We start from the raw sequence: 26,460 nt of genomic DNA, 5'->3' as shown, positions 1-26,460 counted from the left end.
TTAAAAACAGGTTACTAGAGCCATGTAGCTAGAGATACCATTTCCTCATGTGTCTTCAGTAATGACACTGTCCTCATTGTGCTACTTAATGTTAGACTTAGAACGAAACATTTCATTTTAAGTGGAATGTTTTTGTCAACAGTGTTTGCCTACACCATTTTTGCTGCCTTTCTTATCCTTGTTCTTTTTCTCTGTTACTTTTGGTTTCTGACATACCTAAGTAGTGTAAAAACTTACTACTGTCCTCACATAATGCTGCCATTCAGAGCTTGTGTGTCTCTTCTGCCACTGTCTTTCTTCTTTTGGTCTCTGTGCTCAGGTATGTGTCACGGGGCAGGCGATACTGAAAACCCCACTTCCCTGCCAAGTCCCTTGTGCTATGAACCAACTGGAGGCTTGGTGCTTATTAGTGCTTCACAGCCGTTGAGCTAAAGGAATGCTGCGTGGCTTGTTGGACGGCGCTGAGTGGCCTTGAATATGGTGTTCATGAGGGATGCAAGGGACGCGTAGAGAAGTAAGGGTCTTACAGTCTTTGGGAGAACGTGTGAGTTCCTCCTGGTTCTACATTAATCCCCAGGCAATATATGTTGAATGCCTCCTTATGACTACCACTGTGGTGTGGGCTTTGGGGATACTGGAATAAGATACATAATTAAGTGACAATATTATAGCCACCCAATTCCAGCTCTGCTACATACCAGTTAGGCAAGGTAATGACTTTTAAGTCCCCAGTATAAAGTTGAGCTATTGCTATCTACCTAGTAGGCTATTGTGAGGATTAAATAATATCAGCATAGTGTCATCATATGCCTGATACTAGACAATATTTTATTTTATATAGTCATATGATACATGTATACTATATAAAACTAAAGAAGAATAAAGACAGTGAATAGTACGATCATACAATGTATAAATAAATACTTTGTGACACATGTATTGCGAGGTTATAAACAGTCTAGGAATGTGGAAAGGTCGGGGTAACAGTTTTATGCAACCAGTCAATATTCTTGTGCCTCAGTTTTTCCTCTCACACTGACGTCAGTGTCAGATGTTCTCCAGACAATGACTAAAACCTCAAAGCATTTTTGTTTTGTTTTTTGGTTTTTCAAGACAGAGTTTATCTCTGTATAGCCCTGGCTGTCCTGGAACTCACTCTATAGACCAGGCTGGCCTCATACTCAGAGATCCTCCTGCCTCTGCCTCTTGAGTGCTGGAATTAAAGGTGTGGGCCAATACTTCCAAGCTCAGTTTTGCTTTTTTTTTTTTTATGATTGAAGAAGGGTTTTGGTATGTAGACCACACTGGTCTGGAACTCATGATCTCTTTGCTGCCACTTCTTAAGTAGGGTTACAGATGTGTATTGCCATACCTCCCCAGCCCATTTTAGTTTTTGTTGTTTTTTTGTTTTAGGCAGGGTCTCGCTATGTAGCCCTAGGTAGCCTGGAACTTCATCTCACAAATATGCCTGCCTCTGTCTCCTGAGTATTGAGATTAAAGATATGTATCAACATACCCAAACTTCTTAAGCTTTTAAAACTTTATTTAATTTATTTACTCTTTTGAGATAGTCTTGTTATTTTTATTTGTTTTTCGCGACAGGATTTCTGTAGCTTTGGAGCCTGTCCTGGAACTAGCTCTTGAAAACCAGGCTGGTCTCAAACTCACAGAGATCCACCTGCCTCTGCCTCCTGAGTGCTGGGATTAAAGACAAGCACCACCACCACCCACCCGGGAATAGACTTCTTATTTAGCCTAGGCTGGCCTCAGACTCATAGTCTCTCTGCCTTTGCTTCTCGGGAGATGAGATGATGGCACCTGCTATAACATCTGTACTATTTCTAATTTCTAAGTCGTCTGTGTAGTAGACATTCAAGAGAAGCTTGAGGAGACATTTGAAATTTAGCACTTTTGCCAGGTGTGGTAGATAGCTATAATCTGAACACTTGGGCAAGAAGGATGATTGCTGGATGTTTGAGGTCATCCTGGACTGTGTTGTGAGTTCTAGACCAGCCAAAGCTATATATTAAGACCCCATCTCAAAATAGAAATGGGGTCATTGAGATGACTAGGTGGGTGGAGGCACTTGTTGATCCTGGGAACCTGCTTGGTGGAAGGAGCGAACTGACTCCGGAAAGTTGTGTTGGATATGGTTGACACACACATTTAATCCTAGCACTCTGAGTTTTGAAGTCAGCCAGGTCTAACTAGAGAGTTCCAGGTCAGATCCTGTCTCTCAAACAAACAAACACCCAGAGATGAGATGACTTCCTTCCAGGAATGGAGCTTGATTTGATATTACTCACTGTTGTCTCAGACATTGTAGTTGGTTGAAGCCAAAAGAAGGTGGATGATTTCACATTCTGAGTCCCTTTATATAATTTGAGGATTAAGTGATTTATAACTCAAATTATTTTTTCTGATCCTCTGACAAAATATTAATTAAAAACTAGTCAATCAAGTGAACAAACGAGACAGAAGGCTTAAGTCTTTTGGATTGGATATTAAGGACATGTGGTCTGCTGACCATGAGTGATTCTCTGCGACAGAGTCTCATTTCCTAGAATGGAGCCCAGATTGTAAGCAGATTTTCACTTTGCGTAGAAGATACCTTTAGAAGATTTAGATTTCCTCACTGGGTGCTTAATTTTTTACTGATTTTTGTGTTTTTGTTCTTTGTTAACTTCTTTCCAGAAAGTTTGTTTTTGTTTTGTTCAGTTCAACTTCTTCAGAATGTCAGGGAAATTTCCTATGAAAGTGAAGCTGCCTACTCTTGTTTTTCCCTTTGGTTTAGCATCTCCCTTTTCTGTTGCTGGTTTATATTCTCTTTCTCCCTCTCTCTCTCTCTTTCTTCTTCCCCCACACCTCTCTCTCTCTCGGCATTGTTTGCCAAGGTTTCAAGTTTATACTGAGAGGTGAGGCAACGTTGATCTTGGCAGAACAGTGCAAAGCCAGTAGAGTCATGAAGTGACGTAAATTTTTTATTTTTTTCTTTTCTGTTAAAGCTCTCTGGCACAGCTGGATATTCTGGTCTCGGAAGAAAAGAGAAGAGACTTTCTGAAGATCTGGTAGAGAGGACAGAAGAATTTGGAGCTTATTTCAAAGGTGCGGAAAGAACATCAGCAAAATCCTACTGAGAATTTAGACAAACTTCTTGGTTGTGTGGTATCTGTTCAGATGTTTAGAGAGCTTGGGTTTGCTAGAGGAGGATGAGCCAAGGCACTGAGAAGAGGGCGAAGAGGAGTGTGTTGGGTTGCTGCCTTTCCTCCCAGCTGGAGAAGTCTTCAGTCCATGAGAAGCCTTAGAAAGAAGGCTGAAGAGCTTGTCTTACTTAGCTGGGTCCCTCATACTGTTGAGTTGAGGACATCCTTCTTTTCACCAGGACTTTGGGAAGCAGTTTCAGAAGCATAGAAGGAAGCAATACTTAAGGCCTTCTCAGCATTAGTAATATGCTAAGTTACATTTTGAACACTGGAGTAAGTGAAAGACAACGTCACCTGGATCTAAAGGGAACCGAAATTCTGTGAGCTTACATATGTGATGCTTGGGAGATACAAAATCAGTCTTCCAATATAAACAATATAAGCAAACTTCTGGATTCTTTTCTTTTGAGAACTTCAGCAGGCACAAGTTTCCTGCCAAGATTTAAGGCCTTTTTTCCCCCCCTTCCTTCCTTCTTGTTTTTTTTTTTTTTAATGTTAATACTTTTGGGACTAATGTGAATAATAATGTCTTGGAAAAAAAATTACTTTTCTGGAAGCTGTGGTAGTGTTCAAGGGATGTTTGCACCTCGAAGCTCAATGTCTATTGCCCCCAGCAAAGGTCTCAGCAATGAGCCAGGGCAGAACAGCTGCTTCCTCAACAGCGCCCTGCAGGTAAGGCCACCTTTTTCTTTGTGACAACTGATAGTATTGTGTTTGCAGAATCTTTCAAATGTGACAACTGACAGTTTCTGAATTCTGTAACCTGAGATCATATTTTACATTTATTTTTGATCTTAGGCTAGGTTCTTTATTTCGAAAAGAATGTCAGTTACCTAATTTGTAAATTGGAGATTAATAATGATATAAATATTATTAATCTGTTTCAAAAATTTTAGATTGTATCTTGAGAATAGTGTCTGTGTTGTAATGAGTGTGGGTGCAAGTGTGAGTGTCTGCTTTCTCTGTGATCTTCCTTCTCTGCCTACCCAGCACTGTAATAGGCAGGGCTGCCATACACACCCAACATTTTCCTGGGTTCTGGGATTTGAACTCTGGTCCTCATGCTTATGTAGCAAGTAACTGACCCACTGAGCCATCTCTCCAGCCCCAAAGAGCTTTCAAGTAGCAGAAACTCTAGGTGTGCCCTGGTCTGGTATTCAGGGCAGCTTTATTGTTGTTTTCTTCAAAAAGATGGTTTTTATTATTTTAAACTCTAGATGAGTACATGTGTCTACTTGTGAGTATAGATGCCCTTGGAGATCAGAGTCATCAGATCCTTGAATTATAGAAGTTGTGAGCTGCTGTGTGGGTGCTGGGAATTGAATCTGGGTCCTCTGGAAAAGCAGTTAGTACTTTTAAGCGCTGAGCCATTTCTCCAGAGACCACTGCCCTCACCTTTTAAAGACAGGGTCTCACTATGTATCTTGGTTGGTCTACAACTCTCCTTGTAGACCAGTGTGGTCTTTAACTCATAGAGATCTTCTTTCTGCTTCTAAAGTTCTGGAATTAAAGGTGTGTGCCCCTATGATGGCTTTATACATACATACATACATACATACATAATACATACATACATCTTTATGCATACATATGTAAACACACACATGTTTACATGAAAATTTATGTTCATTGTTGCCTGCATGTATATCTCTGTGAAGCCATCTCTTCAGCCCCTCTTTTTTTTTTTTAAGATTCATTTATTTTATGTTTATGAGTGCTCTATTTGCATGTCTGTTACATTACACCAGAAGAGTCATCAGATCCCACTATAGATGGTTGTGAGCCATCATGTCAGTGCTGGGAACTGAAATTGTCCTCCAGGAGAGCAGCAAGTGCTCTTAGCCTCTGAGGCATTTTTACCACCTTTACAGGACCCCACCCCCACCACATTTTGGTTTTTGAAGACAGGGTTTCTCTGTGTAGCCCTATCTGTCCTGGTACTCACTCTGTAGACCAGGCTGGCCTCAAACTCAGGGATCTGCCTGTCTCTGCCTCCCAAGTGCTGGGATTAAAGGTGTTTGCCACCACTGTCCAGTTTTTTTTTTCTTTTTCTGATGTATTGTGTCATTTTTCTAGCAGGGGAAACTTCCTAAGACATTATGGTTATGTTATTTAAATTTTTTTATTCATTTATTTTTATGTATATGGATTTTTCTACCTGCTTTTATGTATGCACACCTTGTGCGTACAAAGCCTATGGAGGCCAAAAGCGCGTGTTTGATCCTTGAGACTGGCATTATAAGCATCTGAGCTGTCACGTGGATGTGAGAGCAGAACTTGGGTGGGTCTTCTGCAAGAGCAGTCAGCTCTTAACTTCTGAGCCATCTCTATAGCCCCAGCATCATTTAATTTTTTAGAAAACCTTTCGTGTGTGTGTGTTACAAGTGCACTTGTCCATTTGTATATTCACCCATGCACGTACAGGCAAGGGGAGAAGTTGTGTGTCTTTTCTACTACTCTGCGCCTAGTATGTGAGATGTACAGGGTTGCTTAGTGGACCAGAAGCTTGCCATATTAGTTAGGCTGGTTAGCTAAAGAACTCAACACTAGGTTGAAAAGCATGCCTAGCTTTTATATGGGTGCTAGAGATTGGAACTCAGGTTCTCTTGCATTCACAGAACGTACCCTTACCTACTGAGCCATCTCCTCAACCCTGTAATATTAATTTTTTTTAAAGACTAGATCTTGCAGCATTACTCTGTTTGGCCTTGAACTTGATGTGTAAACCAATGTGGCTTCTTTTTGGTTTCTGTTTTTTGAGACAGGGTTTCTTTATGTAGCCTTAGCTACTAGCTCTGTAGACCAAGCTGGCATTGAACTCAGAGATCCACCATGCCCAGCTCAGTGTAGCTTCTTAATGGAGATACACTTGTTTCTTAGAGGTCCATGTCACATGCTCAGCAGCCTACTATCAATTTGTATCCTATTGACTTAAGAATTGTCACAAAGGTAAAAATTTAACATTATAGTTCAAGTTTTTAGTACAAATTTCAGGGTGTTCTTCCTTTTCTTGTGGAGAACCATTAATTCTGCACCATTTATTAATGAGTTGGTTCTTTATATGGAACCTGGGCCTTACATTTGTTAAAGTGCTCTGCCACATGGCTAATCTATAAACGGAAGTTTTTGTTCTGCCTGATCTCGCAGCCATTCAGTCCCAATTAAACACACAGAAACTATATTAATTACAACACTGTTTGGCCAATGGCTCAGGAGTATTCCTATCTCATATATCTTAAATTAACCTATTTTTATTACTCTGTGTATCGTCATGAGACTGTCTTTCTAATTTCGTAGCTATATGGTGTCTGCCTGACTCAGCCTTCTTTCCTCCTCTATCTCTGCTTGGATTTCTTGCCTTGTTATATTCTGCCCTGCCATAGGTCAAAGCAGCTTCTTTATTAACCAATGGTAATAAGACATATTCACAGCATACAGAGAGGAATCCTACATCATCTGTTTACTGTATAAATAAAAAGGAAAGTTTTTACTTTAACATAGTAAAACTACATATAACAAAACAGGTATCAAGCAAGAATTACAGTTACAATATTTCTTTGTGCGTCTAAAGTTTCATATCTAATTTATCTTTTATCATAACTAAGGAAAACTATATAACTCTAATCCCCCTGCCCAGTTCTACAGTTTGTAATCCCTAAATTTCTTCTTCAACATCACATTTGATTTTTAATCATAGGATATTTTCATTGGGTGACTTCTATTTCCTATTCAAATGAATGTTTTTTTCCCCAAAATATGTCCATTTGTCATCCTTGTTAGTTATTATATCCCATTTTTCTCCTTTGGATTTTTTAAAATCTGCTTAAAAATTTTATGTGTGTTTGTATGTGTGTATGTATGTATGTATGTATGTATGTGTGTTTGTCCACATGAATGTAGTGTGCCCATGGGGGTCAGATCCCCTGGAGCTGATGTGAGCCACCTGCTTTGGGTGCTGGGAACCAGACTCTGCAAGGCTTTTTTTTTTTTTTTTTTTTTTTTTTTTTATACCACTGAGCCTTCTGCAGTCCTGATGCTTTAGCTTTTTGAGATTTGTTTTAATATGTTAGAATGATCTTTTGTCCAGATCATGGAGATTCTTTTTCCTGCAGTCATTCCCTCTTTTCTTGAATTCTTGACTTGAAAGTTAAAGGCTATCTGTAGGCTAATGAGTATTCCTGTTTTGGAAGGTTTTGTGGCACTTGGACATCTTCCGCCGTAGCTTTAGGCAGCTTACAACTCACAAGTGCATGGGCGACTCCTGCATCTTCTGTGCTCTCAAGGTAAGCTCCTCAGATTGCTTTTTCTCACTATCTTATTTAGCCAAGTTGTTAATATTGAGGGGATTTGGTTAATTAGGGCATTTCCCCCCCAAGACAGGATTTATCTGTGTAGACAGTTCCTGGCTGTCTTGCAACTCACTTTATAGACTAGGCTGTCTTTGAACTCAAGTCTCTGCTTGCCTCTTGACTCTGAGAAATTGAAGATGTGCACCACCATTGTGACTCCCCATTCAATTCTTTCTACCAGTTCTCTACCTCATATTTTCATGCTCTGAGTAAAATAAGACTGGGCATTTGTATAGAAACAAAGAAAATGCGAGAGATTTGATTAAGAAAAAGAAATAGAATAGTCCTTGGTTGGTGTGTATCTTTGACCAACATGTAGTTCTGTGGTTTTTTGGTTCAGTTGTGTTTGAGTAAATCTGTAACTTCCATCTGAGTTCAGAGTACAATTCCAGGGTCAGTCATTATTTTGTCTGTGAGGGTTGAATTATTATTTTTTCTTTTTCCTTTTGGTTTTTCGAGACAGTGTTTCTCTGTGTATACCTGGCTGTCCTGGAACTCACTCAGACCAGGCTGGCTTTAAACTCAGAGATCCAGCTTCCTCTGCCTCCCAAGTGCTGGGATTAAAGGCGTGTGCCACCATTCCTAGCCTGAAGGCTGAATTATTTGTCATGGCTGCCTAGGTATATCAGTTGACTTTTAGCTTAAAGTAGAAATTGTGAGCTGAATACTTGTAGAAATTAGCTCGATTTGGGAAATAACCAGGCTAGCTAAAGGATAAAACAATTATATTTTTATTTATTATAAGGAGCAAACTCACGAAACAGGAACAAGAAGTCCAAGCTCAGCTGTGCTGCGAGGGAACCCCCCCCCCCCACTCACAGAGAGAGAGAGAGAGAGAGAGAGACGGGGAGAGAGAGAGAGAGAGAGAGAGAGAGAGATGGCATCTGGGCCATGCACCAGTTTTACTCCTTCCCCAGAAAGCCATGTCTTAACTTGGATCCACCTCTTAAAGATAATTGACTAACAATGTTTCCCCATCAAATACTCTTGAATTTTCTAATTTAAATTGATTATATGCAATAGTTAACTAAGGGGGCTGGAGAGATGGCTCAGTGGTTAAGAGCACTGACTGCTCTTCCAGAGGTCCTGAGTTCAATTCCCAGCAACCACATGGTGGCTCACAGCCATCTATAATGAGACTTGGCGTCCCCTTCTGGCTTGTGGGCACACATGGAAGGAATGATGTACACATAATAAGTAAATATTAAAAAAAATAGTTAACTAAAAATTTTTTTTAGGTAGGTTCTTATGTTGTCAAAATTAGCCCTGGTCTTGAACTCCCTACTTATATGAGGGTGATCTTGATTCTACCTCCTATGTGTGTTGGGATTACAGAATGCACTATGAAACCCAGTTTATCTGATACTGGGCTCTATGCATGCCAGGCAAGAGCTACATTGACAATCTTTACTTGATATTGTTGTGGAACCATTTTGTCTTTTTGTTTTGTTTTTGAGACAGGCTGTTATTTTATGTTTACCTGGCTGGTCTTGAATTTACTCTGTTACTAGGCTGGCTTTGAACTTGGTTGTGGTTCTTCTACCTCTAATTCCAAGTTCTGGCCTATCTCTCATTACAAGATCCTGGGAAGAGTTGAATGAGTCCTGAATTTTCTGTCATTTGGGTCGTAGACTATATTTAATATAAACTATACTTAATATAAACCACTGTAACTTGTAACAAAACAGTATAAATAATGGGCTGCATATAATCAGAATTAATTATATACATGTGTGAAATTGTCAAAAAAATAAATTATTGGTTGGGCAGTGGTGGTGCATGCCTTTAATCCCAGCACTTGGGAGGCAGAGGCAGGCAGATCTCTTGAGTTTGAGGCCAGCCTGGTCTACAAGAGCAAGTTCTAGGACATGCTCCAAAGCTACAGAGAAACCCTGTCTCAAAACAAAACAACAACAATGAGAGAGAGAGGGAGGGGGAAGGAGAGGAAGAGGGAGAGGGAGAGAGAGAGAGAGAGAGAGAGAGAGAGAGAGAGAGAGAGATTTAACCTGATTTTATAAATGGTCACATTGTCTGCTTTGTCAGTAAGTTCAAGTAATGTCTGATTCATGGCATTAGGCCGATACTTGCTAAAGAAATAATAATCTTGGAGAGATCCTGGGAAGAAGAATCTCCTGAAATTGGAAACTCAAACATGCCTTGCCTGGTCGGGACTTTACTGTACTATTTATTTATTTGAGATGTAAGTCTCACACTGTAAAAATCTCCTTCCTCAGCTCTTCAGTGCTGGATTGCAGGTGTAAACTACTGTGTCTGGCTTTGTACAGTGTTTTACCTGGGAGGGGCTCTGGAGAACCAATATAGTCTTGTATTTTCTTTCTCAGAGTGACAGATTGTAATTTGACTATAAATTAGTATTTTATAAGCCAAAGAGAGGGGAGCTAGCCTTCAGACTTTATGGTACATACTCAAAGATATCTGAGCAGAAGGGAATTTGCTTTTTAATCTTTTTGACTTGAGGAAATATGTTGAGTCTTCAGATAAGATGCTTATGATAGATGGGTTGATATACTTAGGGTGTCAAAGGCTCTATTTTAGGATTTTATAATTCTGAGGATATTTTACAATTTTAGTATTTTCCTCATGGTGTTACTACTTAATCTGACCAGATTTATTTTCTTTAAGTTATAAAATATAGTGACTTAGGCACTGTAGGGAACCAGCTTGATGTGACTAACGTCACTTTGAGTGTAACTGCCATTTTATTTTATCCTGGCATGTATTCCAAACACACACACACACACACACACACACACACACACACACACACACGGCAAATATAGATGTTAAAAGTTAAAATAGCCAAGTATTTGGTGGAATGTTGATAGCAAAGCCTAAGTGTATCCCAGTTGGCCACAGGCTGCCTGTGTCAAGTTTAATTCATAAACCCCCTTCTCTCCTATTTTGGTGTCTCTCCCTTCCTCCTTCCCTTTTTTCCTTCTTATAGGGTCTTACTATGTAGCTCCGACTGGAACTACTGTGTAGACAGGGTTGGCCTCAAGTGTAGAGATTTGCCTGCTTCTGTCTCCTGAGTGCTGGGATTAAAGGCATACACCACCACACCTAACTATGTTTCTTTCTTCCTTCAAATTATGTTTCTGCAATCTGGTATTTGTCTACCCTTTTTTTATTTGGTCTCTGCAAGAGTAAAGGTTTGGGATTATTGTCAGAAAAATAGTTATCTAGTATTCCGAGATTGAAGTTCATGTTACTTTGCAGTGTTACCATGTTATTTTATAGAGACAATTCTCTATTTTTAAATTCCCATTCCACACTGTTTCCTGTTTTAAAGATAGAGGGATGTTTGGTGATGTTAATAAGAATTTTTGTTTTTTTTTTCTTTTGGCCATTAATGACACGTTTGTATTATTTATGCTGTATTTATATGTTTAGTATATAAAATTCTTACCTCTTTTTTTTCAACAAAGGAAAGTTCAATTTTCCTCTTTGAAGTATACTTTAACACCCTGAAAATTCTGTGAAATCAGATTTAATTATTTTGGAACATAATTGTTTACTTTTTTTTGTACATGTTGTTTATTTTGTATATATTTACATTTTTTGAGTATTTACATAATCATGACATTTTTATGTGTTGAGCAGGCATACCTTCAGCTGAAGAGTCTTTTTTGTAGTAATATGAGTGGCGGGGCTACTTTCCCAGCATCCGGCCACCCGCTTGGCTAAGAGCGGCGGGTCAGGCTGCGTCCCGCCACCTGGCTAGCTTTACCTGAAATAATTACACGGAAACTGTATTCTTTTAAACATTGCTTGGCCCATTTCTATCTAGCCTCTTCTCGGCTAACTCTCGCACCTGGACTAGCCCATTTCTAGTGTGGCCCACGAGGTGGCTTACCAAGGAGATTCTAGCCTACGTCCATCCTGGGTCGGATCTTCATCGCGTGTGTCTGCCCGGGAGCGGGCAGCATGGTGTCTCTGCTCCAGAGAGCAGAGCTGTCAGTCTGAGCTCACTTCCTCTTCCTTCCAGCATTCTGTTCTGTTTACTCCTCCCACCTATGTTTTAACCTGTGAGGGCCAGCCAAGCAGTTTCTTTATTGCTTAACCAATGAAATCAACAGATTGATATATGACACTCCCACATCACTTTTTTTTTTTTAAATATAATTCTTGCAGGGCAGTCGTGGTACACGCCTTTAATCCTAGCACTTGTGAGGCAGAGGTAGGCGGATCAAGTTCCAGGACAGGTTCCAAAGTTACACAAAGAAACCGTATCCTGAAAAAAAAATTCTTGTTTTTTTCTTTTGGTTTGTTTGTTTTTTGAGACAGGGTTTCTTTGTAGCTTTGGAGCCTGTCCTAACACTCGCTCTGTAGGGCAGGCTGGCCTCAAACTCACAGAGATCCACCTGCCTCTGCCTCCCGAGTGCTGGGATTGAAGGTGTGTGCCACCGCTGCCTGGCTATGTCTTTTTTTTTTAATGTGCATTGGTATTTTCCCGTGGGTCCCAGGAACCATGTTACAGACAATTACAGCCTGTTATAGACAGGTGTGAGCTGCCATGTTGGTGCTGGGAATTGAACCTGGGTCCTCTGGAAGAGCCATCTCTCCAGACCCGGAAAAAAAAAATCTTTATTGATTCTTTGGGAATTTCATATCATGCACCCCAATGCCGGGATTTCAACATTGATGGTTCCTATTTTCCCCTGTGATAACCTGGGGCCATGAACATCATCACAGACCCCAGCTGCAGCAGGAACATGGACACAAACGTGTCCTTAGCAGCAGCGTTTCTCTGGGTAGTCCAGGCTGGCCTTGAATTTAGAGATCTAAGTGCCCCTGCTGAGGATTAAAGCACTGCTCTGTGCTGGGATTAAAGGTGTGTGTTACCATCATCTGACAAGTTGTTCACTTTTAAGCCTGTATAAAAGCTGCACATGCACATACACAGACACATAATGACACACAAAATAAACTTACTAACATTTTTTCTAGATGAATCAGTAGCCAGTCAGCTCTATATCCCATGTTTACATGAAGGATTTGTCCTCTAAGTCTTCCTGGCTTGCACACCCCAGTCTTTCTTTGGATACAGAATTTTACCTTGCATTACCTCCTGTTGTGAGATATTTGTACATTTTGTGAAGGAGTATTGCTGTGGTTGGTGTAATAGAAAGCTGAACAGCCAATAGCTAGGCAGGAGGTATAGGTGGAATTTCTGGGAAGAGAAAGAAGAGGAGGAGAAATCTAGGTGCTTGGGAGATGCCAGGAGACACAGGGGAAACAGGAAATGCAAGATGGAAGAGCAGTAGTGCTACGCGATAGAATGTAGATTAATATAAACGGATTATTTTAAGTTTATAAGAGCTAGTGAGACCAGCCTACACTAATGACCATGCTTTCCTAATTAATAAGTCTCCATATTGGTATTTGTGAGCTAGCAGCTGACAGAGTGCTCATCCCATGGCTTTGATGCTTTATTGTTTTTGTTTTCTTCCATCCCTCAGCATCTGTCAGTGTTCTTGTGCCTTTTGAGCTTCACCAGTTATGTGTTGTAGCCAGTGCTTCTGATTCCTTTATGGTGGTTTGCATATAATATTTATATGATTCTTTTCTTTTGGTACACTGAAATATATAGTTTCCCCCCTATGTTAATTGGTATTAAATCTATAACTTTCAACTGTTCTGACATGCAAATTACTGATAGTAACCTTTGTTTTAAAGAATTTCTATCTACAAGATGGCTCAGTGGATAAGCATGCTGGTCATCAAGTTTAAGACTTGAGCTCACCAGAACCCACATGGTGGAAAGAGAGAATCAACTTCTGCAAGTTATCCTCCAACATCCACCCATTTGCTCTGGTGTGCTTGTACCCACCCACACACATGCATACACACATACAAATAATTAGTTAAAAAGAGAGAATTGATAGTGTCATTGGATCAGTTTGCTTACTCTGAACCTTGATGTCTGATTTAACAAATAGAAGATTGCATTGTACCAATTACTGTTTCATTTCAAAACCCAACCTATTCCCATCTATTATGATTAAGGACTTTTTGTGTTACCTGTAGCCCAGAGTTCTTTTTTTTTAAAACATTTATTTTTTTATTTATTATATATACAATATTCTGTCTGTGTGTATGTCTGCAGGCCAGAAGAAGGCACCAGACCTCACTACAGATGGTTGTGAGCCGCCATGTGGTTGCTGGGAATTGAACTCAGGACCTTTGGAAGAGCAGGCAATGCTCTTAACCACTGAGCCATCTCTCCAGCCCCCAAGCCCAGAGTTCTTATTGCTCAGGCTGGATTGCTCCTGCGCCCTGTCCACAGGGCATAACTTTAACTTTGGTGTTGGCATATTCATCTGTCTCTGTTCTGGGAAGAAAATCCATCCTCTGTGCTTAATATGTACAAAGATTTTGTTCTTCTTCCAGGGATTGTATGAGAGCTTTTACAGTGCCAGCATGTAGGACAGAGTACTTTTTGTCATAGTCAAAGAAGAATGTTGCTTCGATTGATTAAATTTAAATTTTCAATTAGTGATTAAAAAAATCCACCAGGTGGTGATGGTGCACACCTTTAATCCCAGCACTCGGGAGGCAGAGGCAGGTGGATCTCTTTGAGTTCGAGGTCAGCCTGGTCTACAGAGTGAGTTCCAAGGCAGGCTCCAAAGCTACACAAAGAAACCCTGTTTTGAAAAACAATAATAAAAATAAAATAAAATAAAAAGAATCCTAGAATATAGCATAAAAGCTGGAGGATGCCTAATGGGGTTGGGTGATAGGAGGAAGCAGGTTTTGTGTTAAAAGACGCTCGAACCTTCTGTATTAAGAGAGCGAGTAGACTGTTTATCTGTGGCAAATTTGAGAATTTAGGGGGAAAAATTTGTTAATATCTTTTGAGTTGTACCATGTGGCATTCTTTTTTAGTACCGAACGATTAACCCAGGAAATAAAGTGATCTGAGAAATGATTCATTGTTCATTATCAATCCATTTTTTTCTAGACCATAGCAATGGAAAGATTTTTCATTATTATTCATGACTAATATTAGAGAGGAAACCTATTATCCTACACAATTTAAAGCTGGAAATTAGATCTGTAGTTTTCTCCCTAGAAATCTTTTTTTTTTCAATTTTTTTATTGAGAAAAGGAGAAAAAAAAAACAAGTTTCCACCTCCTCCCAGCCTCCCATTTCCCTCCCCCTTCTCCCACCCTTCTCCCCCTCCCCCCACTCCTCTCCCCCTCCCTCTCCAGTCCAAAGAGCAGTCAGGGTTCCCTGCCCTGTGGTAAGTCCTAGGTCCTCCCCTCTCCGTCCATTTCTAGGAAGGTGAACATCCAAACTGGCTAGGCTCCCACAAAGCCAGCACATTACGTAGGTTCAAAACCCTGTGCCATTGTCCTTGGCTTCTCATCAGCCCTCATTGTTCGCCATGCTCAGAGAGTCCAGTTTTATCCTATGCTTTTTCAGTCACAGTCCAGCTGGCCTTGGTGAGCTCCCAATAGATCAGCTCCACTGTCTCAGTGGGTGGGTGCACCCCTCGTGGTCCCGACTTCTTTGCTCATGTTCTCCCTCCTTCTGCTCCTCATTGGGACCTTGGGAGCTCAGTCCAGTGCTCCAGTGTGGGTCTCTGTCTCTATCTCCATCCATCACCAGATGAAGGTTCAATGATGATATGCAAGATATTCGTCAGTATTGCTATAGGATAGGGTCATTTCAGGTTCCCTATCCTCAGCTGCCCAAGGAACTAACTGGGGAGCTCGGCTTGGGCATCTGGGAGCCACTCTAGGTTCAAGTCTCTTGCCAACTCTAAGGTGGCTCCCTTAACTAAGAATTGTGCTTCCGTGCTCCCCAACCTACCCCTGGACCCAGCAATACCACTCCTGGGAATATACCCAAGAGATGCCCGATCATATGACAAGAGCATTTGTTCAACTATGTTCATAGCAGTATTATTTGTAATAGCCAGAACCTGGAAACAACCTAGATGCCCTTCAATGGAAGAATGGATGAAGAAAGTGTGGAATATCTACACATTAGAGTACTACGCTGCGGTAAAAAACAATGACTTCTCAAATTTTGCATGCAAATGGATGGAAATAGAAAACACTATCCTGAGTGAGATAACCCAGACCCAAAAAGATGAATATGGGATGTACTCACTCATAATTGGTTTCTAGCCATAAACAAGGGTCACGGAGTCTACAATTGGTGATCCCAAAGAAGCTAAGTAAGAAGGTGAACCAAAGGAAAAACATATAGTTGTCCTCTTGGCTATGGGAAGTAGACAAAATGGCCGGGGAGAAAATTGAGATCTTGGGGGTGGGGTGGGATGGGGGTAAGGGGAGATGGGGAGAGAAAAGGGAGAAGGGGAGAATGGGGGGAACTTGGGGAAAAAGGAGGATCTCCCTAGAAATCTTAGCTAGTAAAAAAAGTCTACACACGAGGAAGTAAATCTTGGTCTATTCTAACTACTATCTGCTTGTGTTTAGCTTCCTTATTTTGATTACCTATGGATATGAACAAGATTGTGTTGTGTTTTGATTAGTCATTGTTCTTAAGTCCTCCTAGGCTGTGGATGTTCTAAATATCTTCAGCTGATTTTACCATCGAGATAATTTCAGTAACTTAAACTGAATTCCACCCTTTTTAAAATGTGGAGGTCAGATCGCACCTTTTAATCAAATAAAAGGGTGTAACTGCAAGAGAAAAAATAGATCATGATTAATTCTTTCCTTTCCATAATTTATGACAGTCTAAACTTAATATAGACTTAGAATCTTATCCACAAGAGCCCTTTAATTCCCCCAGTGCTATAAGTGGATATGGTATTGATTCAAATAATGTTGGTAATCTGTGAGGACCGTCATCTTTTGTTAAGACAAAGTTAGTAAATTGACCATTGTGCTGTATAAATGTTTATAATTTCTTACTAGAAGCAGTACTATGTTCTTGCCCTTCCTTGTCTGTGTTCATTATCTTGAAGTTTTGCCCCTCTGTTTCTGTCTTGGTGTGTATGGAAATGTCTGTTTCCACTGGCAGCAGGGATAAGTGTGATAGGTGACTTTAATGATCTTTATATTTTCCATTCTAAGACCAAAAGACCAAAATATTGAATATTAATATGCAATGTCAGTTGAATATAAACAAAGGCTTAAGATCACCCATAGATGTGACAAAGAAGTAGTAATATAGGATTTGTGGATCCTTTTCTACTTAAGAAGTCTGGAAGGTAGCTCTTTTTAGTTATAAGTGGAGAGAATCCCAGAGGAAACAATAGCCAGTTGTTCTCCTTGTTCTCTAAAGGTGAATCAAATATTTTTATAGTTGGACCTGATGGTATATGCCTGCAACTCCAGCACTTGGAGGCTTAGCAAGGAGCATTGCTGTGGGTTTGAGACCAGCTTGGTTATATAGTGAGCTGGAAGTTATTTTGTTTGGGCTACATAGAAAAAAGAACTTGCACTGCTTGAAGAAGAGTCTTTATTGAACTGGATGGTTATCTGCTGATATCAAGGAATTTTTATTACGCTACTTAGAGGATAGTATAGGCATTTTTTTAAGAAAAAGTTATTTTTTAGAGTTTTATTCTGGAATACATTTAGGTGAAAAATGTACAGCGTGTGCCTCCCAATGATCTGGAGTAGGGTACATACACAGGCAAACAACATGAATGGAATAAATTAGCCACAGACTGCCCATTATTGGGTTGGACTGTTGACACATGGAAGCTGGCCATGTTATTCCGTCTGCTCTTGATGTATTTAAGATTTTTCTATAACAAAATGTGAAAAAAATCTTTTGTTGACATTTAGAGTGCTACAAAATGAAAGATGTATGGCCAGGTGGTGGTAGCGCATGCCTTTAATCCCAGCACTCGGGGGAGGCAGAGGCAGGCAGATCTCTGTGAGTTCAAGGGCAGCCTGGTCTACAAGAGCTAGTTCTAGGACAGGATCCAAAGCTACAGAGAAACCCTGTCTCGAAAAAACCAAAAAGGAAAAAAAATTAAATATGTATATGACCTTGCCCTGTCTTCTTTTTTTCTTTTTCTTTTTCTTTGATATTTATTGAGCTCTACATTTTTCTCTGCTCCCCTCTCCGCCTCTCCCCTCCTCCCTTCAATCATCCCCCAAGGTCCCCATGCTTCCAATTTACTCAGGAGATCTTGTCTTTTTCTACTTTCTACTTCCCATGTATATTATATCTATGTAAGTCTCTCTTAGTGTCTGCATTGTTGTCTAAGTTCTCTGGGATTGTGGTTTGTAGGCTGGCTTTCTTTGCTTTATGTTTAAAAACCACCTATGAGTGAGTACATGTTATAATTGTCTCTGTGTCTGGGTTAACTCATTCAAAATGATGTTTTCTAGCTCCATCAGTTTGCCTGCAAAATTCAAGATGTCTTCACTTTGGAACTCCAGGGTTGAGGGGCCACTTCATGAGGCATGTGTGCCAATTATTGGGGTAAATGCCATGCTGAGAAAAACAGCAAGCATTGTGGAACCTTCCTGGGAAATGGAAGGTGAGCTTGAAATGGTTCTGGAGTCCTCTGCGAAGAAAAGAGAAGGATGTGATGCCTTCTCTGTGCCACCCTGGAGAGGAGAGGTACACAGCACACCAGAGCTCGTGAGGACACTTGCTTCCGTGGCATTGCTCAGGGAGACCTGCTAGTTGGCTACAGTTTAAACTATGGTGACATGCAGCCTCCTGCTATCACTTTCCCAGAGTCTGGTAGAATCTGTGGCATAGATAGACTTTCTTGTCTGAGGTGTCTACTTCCCCCAAGCAGGAGGGTGGCTTCTCTCCCCAGGAGGGCCAGTGTGACAAGGAAGCCTGAGAAAGCCACTCAGTGTCATATAGGCAGGAAAGAAATAAACAAGCCCAAGCATCCACAAAAAAATTATTTTAGCTGTAAAGCTAGGGTGTTCTGAGAGAGAAATAGCAAGCTGTTCCCTGCTTTAAAAGCAAGGGCGTGTGTTTTAGGTGGGGAAAAAGACTTAAGCAGCAGCTGCATTTGTAAATGCCAAAACACAAAGACGTTCTGTCTTCATGACACTTCTGTCTTATTCACATGGCTTTTTGCTAATCCAGATCAATTACGTGCTCATGTGTATAGAATTGTCTTCTACTTGATTTAGGAAAGATGGGTGGGGAAGTACCTGCTTCTAGTCGTTAAGGTCTTGTTGCTTTTGTCCTACATCCAAGAAAATAGTTAACAGATAAAAAGTAATGTACTATTTCATAAATGAAAAGGACCTTTAGTTTCCTACATGACTGTAGACAGAAACCTTGAAAGGCGTTGTGTTTTTTTGGCCTATCAAAATGGAATTGTTAGGAACCCACAAGGCAAGATGGTTCCTGGGTTTGAGTTCTTCCTGTCCTTTCTCTCTCCCTGCTGTAGAATCCAGCAATTGGAATAATACCAGTTTTTGTTCTTTATTGGTACTGCCACCTGTTCTTACTGCTGAACTAAATGTTCTTGGCTTTCTTTGGTGTGAACAGGATCACCCTCTGGGAAAGGTGGGGGGTGAGAAAGGGAACAGGAGGAGGCCCGTTCCAGCCCCTGTGCTCATGTGAGAGGGACACACAGGGGTTAGTGTGCTGCTCTAACAGAGGGGCTTTGTGCTTTCGCTTCTTGTAGAGTTACAGCTCCACAGATGCAAGCTAGGAAGGCTGAGGCTGCTCCTTCCTAATCGAGTTCTCCCTAGCCATAGCAGAACAAGGCTGATGTTAATTAAAGTAAGAAAAGATAGAGGATTCAGTCAAAGGCATTTGAAACACATTCCTTTACTCAATGTGGGTGGGGAAAGCTCCGTGTAATTAATTAAGAGATGAGAAAAGAATACAACATGGAGACATTGATGCTGCTGGTACAAGAGCCAGATCTGTTGTTGCCCATCCACTGTGGGTACAGACAGAGCTCTGACCTTAGTCCTTTCCTTTCTGTGCTCAGATCCTAATCTTGGAAAACCTGCCTTATTTCTTTTTCTTTGTTCTTTTTTCTCCTTTTTGAAATTTTATTTATTTTTGAGTCAGGGTCTTACTTTGGACCTCTGGCTGACCTGGAACTATTAGACCTAACTGGTCTAGTACCCACAGAAGTCTCTTGCCTCTGCTTCCCGAGTGCTGGGATTAAACATGTATACTACTAAGCTGGGCTAAAATCTGTCTTTCTTGAATGAGAACAGCAGAATAGAAAAGAAAATAGACCTTCCTTCCTGCTCAAATCTCAGAAACTGAGTCATTGGCTCAGTAGAAGCATCTGACAGGCTACTTCAGGATAAGACAGTGACAGACTGGCAGCTTAGTAACTTAAAATAGGAATATCTGACACTAAGGTGGCAGTTACTATTGTCGGACATAAGCCTAATCTATGTGTACATGCATAAATACATATTATAATATACATATGTATATATACATATCACATACATACATGCTAATCTATATGTTATATTTTAGACTAATATTTGTAGTGTTATTTTTTTCCCATTAATTTCTTTAACTAACTGAGAGAGATAAATACTATTCTTCACTCTCTTAAAATAGAAAGAGACGGACATCTAGAGAAGTTAGATAAATTGCCCAGTTGGGCGGTGGTGGCGCATGCCTTTAATCCCAGCACTCAGGAGGCAGAGGCAGGTGGATCTCTGTGAGTTCGAGGCCAGCCTGGTCTACAAGAGCTAATTCCAGGACAGACTCCAAAGCTTCAGAGAAACCCTGTCTCGAAAAACAAAACAAACAAAAAACAAAAACAAAAAACCTTGCCCAAATTATCTAAGAAAGTTGAGGATTGGGTTAAATTTTGTTAGTTACCTATATGCATATAGGTGCATGATGTGCTTGCCTATTGGATCCCCTGGAACTGTGGTTACAGATGGTTGTGAGCCATTACACGAGTGATGAGAACATCAAGCGCTTTTAACCACTGCCCATCTTTCCAGTCCTTATTTTGATTTTGTTGTTCTCTCTCCCTGCCCCCCTCCCCTTTTCCCTCTCTCCCTCTTCCTTCCTTACTTTCTTCCTTCCTCTCTTTTTGAGACAGTGTCTATGTAGATCTGGCTGCCTTGGAACTCAGCGTATAGACCAGCTGCCCTCAGACTCACAGAGATCTGCCTGCTTATGTCTCTGGCTCTGAAGTTTGGCATTAAATGTGTGTGCCTCTATGCCTGGCGCTTGTTTGATTTTTGATTCAGGATTTTACTGTGATGTCTAGGTTGGCCTGGATCTTGCAATGTGTCCTAGATTGGGCCCTATTTGTAATCCTGCCTCTTTGGAGTGCTGGGATTATAGACATATGCCACAGTGTCTGATTCTTGGGAATTTTGAGCCCTGTATGGCTCCAGGCATACTGTACCATGCCTTGTTTTTATATGGTACTGGGGCTTGAACTCCAGGCTTTGTGTATGCTATACAAACACTCCTCTTATTAACTGAGTTATGTCCTCTACTCTCTTCATTATGTCATCTCTCGGATGGAACCTCACCTTTCATAAATAGGGTCATTTGAACCACAGAACATAGAAAACAAGTAGCTGTTTTCTTTCTTTCCTCCCTCCCTCCCTCCCTCCCTCCCTTCTTTCTTTTCCTGAATCAGGGTTTCACTTTGTGATTCAGGTTGACCTCAAATTCAATGTAGTCCTTGTAGTCATTGTAGTCCTCAAATTCATTGTAGTCTCTTGGTTACTAGAATTACAAGTTCCAGCCATTACAATGGGACCCAGATGACTTATTTATTTTTCTTAAGTTGGTATGTAATTTCTGCTATGCATTGGAGAAAATAAAATTTCAATAGCAATGCCTTAGGAGTATTATGCCTTAATTTCTGAGGAATGTCAACCAAAGACTAAAGAGGTTGAAATTTGCAAATATCTAATTTTTACAGAGTTGTTTTAGAAGTAATTTTCTGGTTGCTTTAGAACTGGTTTTAGAAACTTGGAACTTGGAAAGTGGCTCAGTTGGTAAATTGCTTGCTACTCAAGCAGGAGGCCCTGGGTTTGGATTCCCAGCACCCTGTAAATAAACAGTCATGGTAGTAAATGCCTGTAATCCCAGTGCTGGGGAGGCTCACACAGGAGGATCCTTAGGGATCCTTGCTGGCCAGGCAGTCTAGCTGAATCTGTGAGACCCAGGTTCAGTAAGAGGCCCTGCCTCAATAAAAATCAAGATGGAGAGCAGTTGAAAATTATATCAGACCTCTGATATATCTCCTTGCACATATGTGCCTGCACACACGCTAGATTAGATTCTGGAGACTCAGATCTCATTGGCCCTTTTGTTTGGAGGTGGTTTTTGTTAGAAGTATGCCTTATCAGGAATAGTGAGAAGATTAGCTGGCTGGTGAGTACAAGCCTTGCCAAATGGGTGACTTTTTCCCAGTAAATCTCTAGGCTGTCAGGCCCAAGCCACCCTGGGATTTGTAGTAGTAGTCATTGCTTTCCCAGTTGTCTTCTTTCTTGTTTCTCTTCATTCCTGAGGTCACTAGTCAGATATCCCATTGTCTAACTGCAGACCTATGTCTTTTCTCTTGGCCTAGTTAAAGAGCTTTCTCACAGGCATGCTTATTCTTCCAGCAACAAACTATGGAAAGTTCTGCCATGCCTTTCTTCTATGTAGATCCTAAGTTGCTTCAAAATAGCTTGGAATAATTACAGTAGATTCCTTTAGAACTTATTAAGTAATACTGTGTATTACTGGCCCTGCCTTCTCCACAATGTAGGGAATCGTTTGTAATCAAATAATAGGTTACATGGTAATCTGTGATTGAGTGGCTTTAGAATATTTAGCATATATGAAAAGAAAAGATGCTAGTGAAAAGGTGAAATGAAAAATACTTTAATTTCAAGGTGAACAAAGCCAAACTTAGTTCCATTTTGCTTTAACAGTTTGTGTTATCTCAAGGTTTTCAGCTTTTCTGTATGATTTCTCTATTCTTTTTAAAGGAGAAAGGACAAAGTTCTTTTATTCTCCTTTCATGAGATCTGCCCATATCACATGATTGATTCATTCATTCATTTAAAAACATGCATTTTGTTGCCTTTTATATATTAGTGTCATTCTAGCTACTGATAGAATATCAAAGAATAAAAGAATAAAAACTTATTTTTCACACTTCTGCATTCTTAACTACAATATGAAATATATTAATACTAAGTGTGATGAGAAAAAACAGGAAATGGTGGGGATTTAGGAAAAGAGAGCTTGCACGGTTTGTTGTTGTTGTTTGGTTGGTTTCTCTGTGTAGCCCTGGCTGTCCACTCTTAAGACCATGCCTCAAACTCAGAAATCTGCCTTCCACTGCCTCTGACTCCCGAGTGCTGGCCCAGAGCCCGCAATTAAAGTAGGTTGATCAGGCGCTACTGTACTGAGAAGTGATGCTTGCATAAAACCCTGTAGGAAGTAAGTGGCCAAGCTGCACAAAGAGAAAGCTTGATTCAGGTAAGGAATACAAGTACAAAGTTCCCAGGTCTCAGTCATACAGATAGTTGTGGAATGTAGCGAGAACCCGTATGACCGGTGTGGGTGAGTCAGAAGTACATCTGTAGGCCAAGTAACATGTAGTATTTTCAATTTGGGTTTATCGTATACCTGATGGGAAATCTTTGGAGAGTTTTCAACGAAGGAATAACATTTGATTTTATTACTTTTTTTCCTTCTTCTTGAGGCAGGGTCTTATGTAGCATAATCTGACCTCAAGCCTTGGTTTTCTGATCCTCCCGCCTCATCTGGAACGGTGGTATTACAGGCATGCTCTACAGCGCCTGGTTTGTGCAATGCTCGGATCCAAACCAGGGCTTTATGCATGTTAGCCAACTGAGCTATGTTTTGAACCTAATTTTATTTCATTTTTTAAAATCATCTGACTACTATTTTGAGCCTACTGTGTATTTCCTTGGAGACATGCTTTAGTTCAAGAAATGGTTGCAGTTGGGTTGAAAAAAACAGGTAAGTTGTTCTTCTAGAAGACTCAAGTTCAGTAAATTCCTTGAATCTACTTTAGGTGGCTCACAGCTGCCTTAACTCTAGCTTCAAGGATCTAAAACCTCTGGCTCCACTCGTACCTGCGAGTCATTGTACATACCCACACTCACACATATTATAAAATAATGAAAATTAAACCTTAAAAATAGTAAAAAAGAGAAAAAGTTCCAATCATCCAGTGAAGAGAAGAGTTGGCAGGAGGTGGGGTGGTGAGCAGCATGCAGTCTAAATGTATTTTGAATGTAGAAGTACAACTGACAGGTGTGAGTTCTCAGACCAGCGTTTTCAAGGTTTTTGGCCTAAGTACTGCAAAGAAGTAACTAGAAGTAAATGTAATGGAGTGCTTATTTCTGAGTGGAAGACACAGGGTTTTGTATTTTTTCATTATTATTACTATTATTTTACTGAAAGAGTAGGTTTAGTGGGAAAGAAAAAGTCTAAAGGCATGTGCCAGTCACCACGCTTGACTGGCCTCACATTCTTCATCTTTCCGCCTCATTCTCAGGTGCTGGGAGTATGGACATGGACATGGCTTGCTATTACTATTTGTCAGTTTGGACAATTTGACAATTTTGTAAAAAAATACAAAAGAGGGCTAAGTTTCATAGTAGGAGTAATTCTCCCAAAGAATAATTGCCAATCTGTTTACATGTAGCTTACTCTTTTTAAACTACACATCTTTTCCGTCTCAGGAAGTATTGTAACTGTATTACATTAAGTCTTGACAATGGGTTCTCCTAATGTGTTCTTGATGACCTCACACTCAGATGCAAGATCTACTGTAGAGATATTGTCCTCATTCTGATTTTTAGTCTTTTTGTTTTGTTTTGTTTTGTTTTGTTGATTTTTCGAGACAGGGTTTCTGTCTTTGGAGCTTTGGAGCCTGTTCTGGAACTAGCTCTTGTAGACCAGGCTGGTCTCAAACTCTCAGAGATCTACTTGCCTCTGTCTCCCAAGTGCTGGGATTAAAGGCACGCGCCACCTCCGCCTGGCTTTTTTTTTTTTTTTATAATAACTAGCTGAATGTATCTTGTTTCCATGGCTGTCAGCATAGTGATGCCAGTACAGCAGACTAGGATGTACAGAAGCTTAATAACAGTATTGTGTTTTTCTTCTTGTCTAACCTCCTCCCTACAGGGCATTTTTAACCAGTTTCAATGTAGCAGTGAAAAAGTGCTTCCCTCTGACACTCTCCGCAGTGCTCTGGCAAAGACTTTCCAGGATGAGCAGCGCTTCCAGCTGGGAATCATGGACGATGCTGCAGAGTGCTTTGTAAGTGCTGCCCTCGTGCCCTCTTGGTCTCTATCAGGGACTATTTTATGACAGCGTTTACTGTGCCCTGCTCTGCACTGGGACCAGAGGTCTAGAGTCTACTACTGCAATGGGAATTGCCTAGTAGCTTTATGATTTTTTTTCCCTTCAGGCTTGGTGTAGTTTAATGCTTGCTACTACATAAAACAGTGGCTTTTACCTTCAGGAGAAGCAAGGCATGTTGAAGTACAAATTGTACTTCCAGAGCTTCTGATCCAGTAGTCTGGCAGAGTTCCCTGGTAATGCTGTATTGATGGTGCTCCTTTTGGGAACCACCATATTTTTATTAACTTCTTTTTTCCTAACAATATTAAGTAGAGACTGTGATGTTCCTTCTAAACAGTTACATTGCTCTAGTGACTTTATCCTTGATCTCCCACCTCCTAAGTGCTAAATGAATGTGCTGACACACAAGAGTGCCACAGAAAAATCTTTTGACATTGGATAAATAGTACACAGAGTTCAGAAGAATTGGGGGTCATTGGCTGGTTTTCATAGTGAGTTTAACTCTTTATTTCTTTTTAAGACTAGGTCTTGCAGTGGAGGCCCTGCAGGACTGGAGCTCTATTGCAAAATAAAAAAGGGGTTGTTATAGGAATAATGCTGAATGAAAATGTACTATTAAAAGTTTATTTACTGGGATTGAGGATGTAGCTTAGTTGGTAGAGTACTTGCCTAATGTGTCTAGCCTTGTCCTATCCCTAATATATAAACCAGACATAGCACACATGAAGTAGAAACAGGAGTATCAGAAGATCAAAGTTATCCTGTGTAACATAGTGAATCCCAAGCCAGCCTAGGATATAGGAAACCTTGTTGAAAAAAAAGTTAATGTACTATACAATACCATTTATATAGTATTCTTGAGATGACAAAATGATAAATATGGAGGACTAGGCTGGTGATTAAGGAGTTAGCAGTATGGTAGATGAACAAGGCTCTGAAGAGGCAGCGTGGAGCAGCTCTGCAGTGTCTTGACTGTGGCAGCGGTTATAAGACTGTATGTGATGAAATTGCATCGAGTTATATCCAAACCCAAGTTCATGTAAAACGAGTAAAATCTGAATGATCTATGGCTTTCATAATTTCTTGTGTTTATCTGTCTGCCTGTCTTTCTGTCTTTCTTTTTTCTTTAAAAAAAAAAAAAAGGGGGGCTGGAGAGATGGCTCAGTGGATAAGAGCACTGGCTGCTCTTCCAAAGGTCTTGAGTTCAATTCCCAGCAACCACATGGTGGCTCACAACCATCTGTAATGAGATTTGGCTCCCTCCTCTGGCTTGCGGGCATACATGGAGGCAGAATGTTGTATACATAATAAATAATAAATAAAATCTTTAAAAAAAAAAAAAAAAAAAAAAAAAAAGGTTAACAAAATTTAGAGATATTCTTGCTCTCCAGTAAGGTTTTTGGTGAATTGCTTGCCAATTTGTCCATTTGGCTTTTAAGTGTACTGCTTTTGTATTTTCCTGTCAGGAAAATCTGCTGATGAGAATTCACTTCCACATTGCGGATGAAAGCAAAGAGGACATATGTACTGCCCAGCACTGCATTTCTCACCAGAAATTCGCAATGACCTTGTTTGAGCAGGTAGACCTATCGGTCCTCATGTCTTGGACTCTGTCTTGAAGAGCATTTTATCTGGG

At 40.4% G+C, this 26,460-nt stretch overlaps 1 protein-coding gene across 12 annotated transcripts in view; it reads left to right on the top strand.

Annotated features, from left to right (window-relative positions):
• Positions 1 to 26,460, top strand: part of Usp54 (ubiquitin specific peptidase 54) — a 104,706-nt gene that overhangs the window by 31,425 nt on the left and 46,821 nt on the right. For 9 of the 12 annotated variants that reach the window (XM_041638822.1, XM_041638823.1, XM_041638828.1 and 6 more), the window contains exons 2-5: positions 3,006 to 3,875; positions 7,394 to 7,486; positions 24,645 to 24,779; positions 26,291 to 26,404. In XM_041638822.1, the coding sequence (XP_041494756.1) occupies positions 3,729 to 3,875; positions 7,394 to 7,486; positions 24,645 to 24,779; positions 26,291 to 26,404 (489 nt within the window). In that variant the 5' untranslated portion in view covers positions 3,006 to 3,728. Of the gene's footprint in view, positions 1 to 2,886; positions 2,916 to 3,005; positions 3,876 to 7,393; positions 7,487 to 24,644; positions 24,780 to 26,290; positions 26,405 to 26,460 lie in introns of those variants that run through there. The other 3 variants (XM_041638825.1, XM_041638824.1, XM_041638829.1) reach the window with 3 other exon arrangements.

The sequence above is a fragment of the Microtus oregoni genome, unplaced genomic scaffold (genome assembly GCF_018167655.1).
Source record: "Microtus oregoni isolate MIOR12 unplaced genomic scaffold, Mior012 000056F_ref0000123, whole genome shotgun sequence".
Lineage (NCBI taxonomy): Eukaryota > Metazoa > Chordata > Mammalia > Rodentia > Cricetidae > Microtus > Microtus oregoni.
This window is presented reverse-complemented; position numbering and strand designations above follow the sequence as displayed.